The sequence below is a fragment of the Xiphophorus maculatus genome, chromosome 8, assembly GCF_002775205.1.
Source record: "Xiphophorus maculatus strain JP 163 A chromosome 8, X_maculatus-5.0-male, whole genome shotgun sequence".
Lineage (NCBI taxonomy): Eukaryota > Metazoa > Chordata > Actinopteri > Cyprinodontiformes > Poeciliidae > Xiphophorus > Xiphophorus maculatus.
The window spans coordinates 8,796,787-8,801,650 of NC_036450.1; the positions used below are offsets into that span (position 1 = coordinate 8,796,787).

The following is a 4,864-nucleotide window of genomic DNA, read 5'->3' on the forward strand; positions in this document are numbered from 1 at the left end:
ATCATCAGCATTTATATATATATCCATATGTATATATACATACACCCAATCACAGAGATACACACATCTTTGTTGAAAAACATGTTTTTTTCCCACAAAGTAAAACATACATTATGACATTATCACCTGGAGCGTATACATATACAATAGTATTTTGTTGTGTTTGTTTTTTTTCTATTCAGAAAAAAATTAAATGTTGACACATAAAAGCCAACTTTTCAACAACAGTCATCAGTGCAATTTTTTTTCTCTTAACAAAAAATAAAAAAGAAAGATCAAGTTTAAACACAAGCGATGCATATTTTATTTGTTGCCTGATGTGAATCTATACCTTGTCGTAGTGGAGCTTTATTGTAGGATTCCGGATGATTATTCCAGGGAAGCTTCTCAGTCTGGCTGATGACTGTTTAAAAGCCATACGGGCCCCCATGAGAAGCAAACACAAACACATGTCAGGCTCACGCAGAAATAAAAGACACTTTAAAAAAAAAGAAGCTTCTCATGAGTTAGACCAGTGTTGCTGTGAAGCAGTAGGCTTTAAAAAAATGATCATCAATTAGAAAAGACACAAAACAAGCAGCATTGTTAAAAACAAACAAAAAAAAAAAACAGTTAGGGTGTCATGACTCTCAAAATGTAGCAGGCAAGCTTACAAAATCCAATTTTCCTTTTTTTATTTATTGTGTGACATCCTGCAATAGTCATACGTAGATTTTTTCATAAAGTCTTCATCATCCATCAGTAAGAAGAATCCTGCTCAGTAGTAGAAAATATTCCAAAGCCTTCTGAAGTTACCCCGTTTGAACACTAGGGGTGCGCAAGGCTCTGTATTTTTGTGCAATAAAACTCCCTGCATTTATAAGTCATGCTATACAACGAAAAAAAAAATTAAAATAAAATAAAACAGGCTGATGAGGACACAGAAAGAGGAAGAAAGAGTAAAGTGGAGTTCAGAGGCAGGGGGGGCTCATGCTTTAGTCAGCACTGGTTTGGTTGTAGTGTAACATAAACTGTCCTGACTGAGGAATGCATTGCATCTTCTGCACCGAAGTCCATCGTCTCTGTCAAGGTTACATAGCAGACAGATACTGGCATGATTGGCAGGGCAAGCTGGGAGAAGGCGAAACAGCTTGAGAATACTTTACAGACGAGGTAGCTGGGAAAAAGGGCAACCAAACGAAAAAAGAAAAGAAAAGTCAGTTTAATTGAAAGTCCTCTTGAGGGTCAACAGGCTAAAGCTGTGTGGGTCATCTAAGGAGGAGGGGGGTTGCAGGTTTGCACTCAAAAAAAAAATTTAAAAAATTAAAAAGAAGAGTCTGAAGCAGCTTGAGTCACCCACCAAACTCTGACTCTACAGGTGTTTTTCTTTTAAAAAGTAGAACCACAACATATTCAAAAATGCATCTTTTCAATGTACCTTCATAAATATAAAAGAAAAAAAAACAATAAAATCAGCCTGCTTTCACAGTGATGACTAGGGTGTTAACAGAATACTGAAAGGAGATTATAAAGTGAAATCCAAATTTTCCTTTTTTTTTTTTTCTTTAACGACATACAAAGCGAAAGCAGCGGTTCTTAATACGATGACCACCAGGGCAGAGTGGTCGCACTGGCCTGAAAGGTTGGGACACCAGCAATGGCAAAATGTGTGTTTGCAGAGCCCATTCAGCTACTGTCAAAAAGGTAAAGCTATTGTGTACAGTACTTCACAACAACGATGGAGTCACTCACAGGGTTCCTACGCTGTATGGAAAAATTAAATAAACTCTGGAAAAACGTTTCTGTCTCCAGACTTTATTCACTGTCCCGTTGTCTAAACGCTGCATCCATCCGTGCTTGGAATCTGGGATTTTTGCAGGTTTCCTTTTCCAAAGCTTGACCTCAATAAAATAAAATGTCTGAAGGAAGTAGAGAGCGAACTTTGCAAAATGAGAACTCTGTTGATGTGAGTCCAGAAACATGTGGAGTTGTGAAAAGAAAAATGAGCAGGAACCCTGAATACATAGAAAATACAATTGTAGCTGTATGATCCTCATTTTGAGTTTATAATATGTATTAATTTAGGAAAAAAGAGAGACCTCAGGAAACCAACAGAGGGTTTCTCCTCTTGTTCGCGTGTCTTCCCTTTCAGATATTCCAGCATGCAGCCGAGCAGCATCAAGTGCCGTGTTTCACATAAAAATAACTTACAAAAAATGTGGGTATTTTTACAGGACAATGAGGAGCAACAGGTCAAATCTGCACTCCCACAAAGAAACGATTCACTTTGAATGAAAAAACTGGGCCATCTGCACTGCACTATCCACACACACACACACGCACGCAGATACGGTGTGACAGTTTCTTCTATAATGACACGATGTTGTATGAACATTCAAGACGAAAGCTTTAAGTACCAACAAGCTCACCGGAGTGAGGTGCTTTTTGTGAGAGATTCATAATGAAGCTGCGTGATTGTGTGTGAGACAGAACCGGCCCAAGGAATAAGTGAAAAAGAGCACTGCTTAGGGCCACAAAACAATCAGAAGGGGGCCCAAATTTTGGAAAGAATATACATTTCAAAATTACAGATTCATATAGTGAAATTAGTTTAGTTTTATAGTTGATTAAATTTTTTTCAGGAAAGTTAATTTAAAAGATTAGAAATTATTTTTAAAAAAGAACAGCAAATGGACTAACAGTAAATAACTACAGTGCAGTTAAATGTTTTGTTTTTGTTATTTCTGGGCTTGAATTATAATTCTTGCACACTGTAACTGGATTTGAATGAGTCTACTTTATTTATCTTTTGTGGGCTGGGAAAAAGTTGCAAATATTAAACCATAAAGTGCTGAAAAACACAGCCAGCTTAAATATTACAAGAATATCGTACTTCTAGGATGCTTGCATTTAGATCGTCTGCATCAGTTTGGCTTTAGGTCTAGAAACATCCCAGTGCAACCAGTCAAATGTTTCCCATCTTCACAGAAACCTGTGATTTAGCTCTGCCAATGGTCGCTGGTGACTTAATTGGAAAAGTCCCCCCCCCCAACACACACACACACACACACACACCAAATTCTGCTAAAGGCCCCTTAAAACCTCGGGCCGGCTCTGGTCTGAGTGAACCATGCGGTGCGCACAGATGGCCCTGTTTGGTTTACAGAGAGGGGAGTTTTTTTGCGCAATTTTATTTCCTTTCCATATATTTTGGCACAAATACGTAAATAATGGCAGCTATGTTTTGAAAAGAACATGTTTTCTTTAATTGCGTTGCAGTTTTAAGATTGAATTTGTTGCTGATGTGTTTTGCTCTTTTCGTTCTTTCTTTAATGTTCTACTTTTACCTGACAGCAGAGACAGATCACCGGGCCCCAGAGGAATACTTGGCCTTGGTGATGAGGTATAGCACAATGTCCTGGTGGCCCCCGAAGGCGGCAATATGTAAAGCGCTCCACCCTTCCCTGTTAGCCAGTCGGATGTCTGCGCCGAACTTCACCAGCAGCTTCACGAGCTCCAGGTTGCCGTCGATGACGGACTGGTGGAGCGCTGTCTGTCCCTCCGGCCCGAAGGAGTTGACGTTGAACTCGCAGTTTGTCATGTTCTGCAGCAGCGAGTGCAGCTCCTTTGTGTTCCCCTTCTTCACTGCCTCCTGGAAGACCCTCTGCGGCGCGGAGCAAGTCGACACATCCGCCTGGCTCATGGTGGCAACTCGCTGAAGTTTGAGGGGGAACGAGAAATAATCCTGCCTCGGCTCTAAGACTGTGTCGAGCGTCTCTGGTCTGGTAACAGTGCCACAGTTATGCTGGATTACACCCAGTTTTAAGGCACTTTTAACGGTGGAAGATCACTGGATATATCCCAAAAAAGGACAAGAGGGAAAACGGCACACCTGGTGTGCAAAAACGTTAATATTTGAGAAATCCTAAATCCCCTAAAACATCAAAGTGTCAAGGAGCGCTCCGGGGGTCTCTGGATGTAATTTTTCTTCTCTAGTAGCAGCAGCAGCAGCAGCAGGTAGCCTGGACAGTGAGATGAAGAAGAGACTCCTCCGATTTCACTGGGGAGACTGGAAGTATGACCACAATCACCAAAGGGCAGCCTCCTCGTTGTTGGGTCCCCGTCGGCTTTCCTCCAACGGTCCAACCAGCTTCCTGGCTATATGTGGCTGCTCATGTGGCCATGCAGACGTCTGAGAGAGACAAAAGTAATTTTCAAAAAAAAAAAAGAAGAAAAATCACAAAAGATGTCCGCATGTATCCAAATTCCTTACACACATTCCGCCACATCCAAGAATGAGACAGCGCGACAGAGGAGAGGAGAGCTCTGTCCGCACAGGTTTACGCACGGATCTCCCCAGGCTTGCGTCCCGCAGCCAAACTGCAATCCGCTGACTTACCTGCGTCAGATGGACGGGTCCGTGTTGTGGCGACAGATAAACCACTTTTGCGGGGCCCCGGGATGCGTGTGTTCCTCCTCCTCGCGGTCCTTATGAGTCTCTGCCCTGCGCCGTGCTCCGGGGGAATAGTTTTACGCGTCCTTTATTTGCATGACAATGCCTTCCCGAAGAATCAACTGTGGAGGAATGGGCGGAGAAGCGCGGAGGTTATAGGCTGCCGGCTGGGTTAGAGGGAGGGATCAGAGCCTTGCCTGTGTGTCTGTGGGGTGGGCGGCGTGGTTTTCAGCAGGGAGAGACAGAGAGAGAGAGAGAGAGAGAGAGAGAGAGAGAGAGAGAGAGAGAGAGAGAGAGAGAGAGAGAGAGAGAGAGAGAGAGAGAGAGAGAGAGAGAGAGAGAGAGAGAGAGAGAGAGAGAGAGAGAGAGAGAGAGAGAGAGAGAGAGAGAGAGAGAGAGAGAGAGAGAGAGAGAGAGAGAGTTGCTGGTGGT

At 42.6% G+C, this 4,864-nt stretch overlaps 1 protein-coding gene across 2 annotated transcripts; it reads right to left on the bottom strand.

Annotated features, from left to right (window-relative positions):
- Nucleotides 1-381: 381 nt before the first annotated feature.
- nrarp (NOTCH regulated ankyrin repeat protein) lies at nucleotides 382-4,598 on the bottom strand. 2 transcript variants are annotated; one of them, XM_023338659.1, is made up of 2 exons: nucleotides 4,379-4,598; nucleotides 382-4,171 (listed from the first exon to the last, which is right to left on the bottom strand). In XM_023338659.1, the coding sequence occupies exon 2, from the start codon at nucleotides 3,680-3,682 to the stop codon at nucleotides 3,344-3,346; it is 339 nt and encodes a 112-aa protein (XP_023194427.1). In that variant the 5' UTR covers nucleotides 3,683-4,171; nucleotides 4,379-4,598; the 3' UTR covers nucleotides 382-3,343. The 2 variants fall into 2 exon arrangements, with proteins under 2 accessions (XP_023194427.1, XP_023194428.1); XM_023338660.1 differs by lacking the exon at nucleotides 4,379-4,598 and adding an exon at nucleotides 4,253-4,372.
- Between the last annotated feature and the right edge of the window lie 266 nt (nucleotides 4,599-4,864).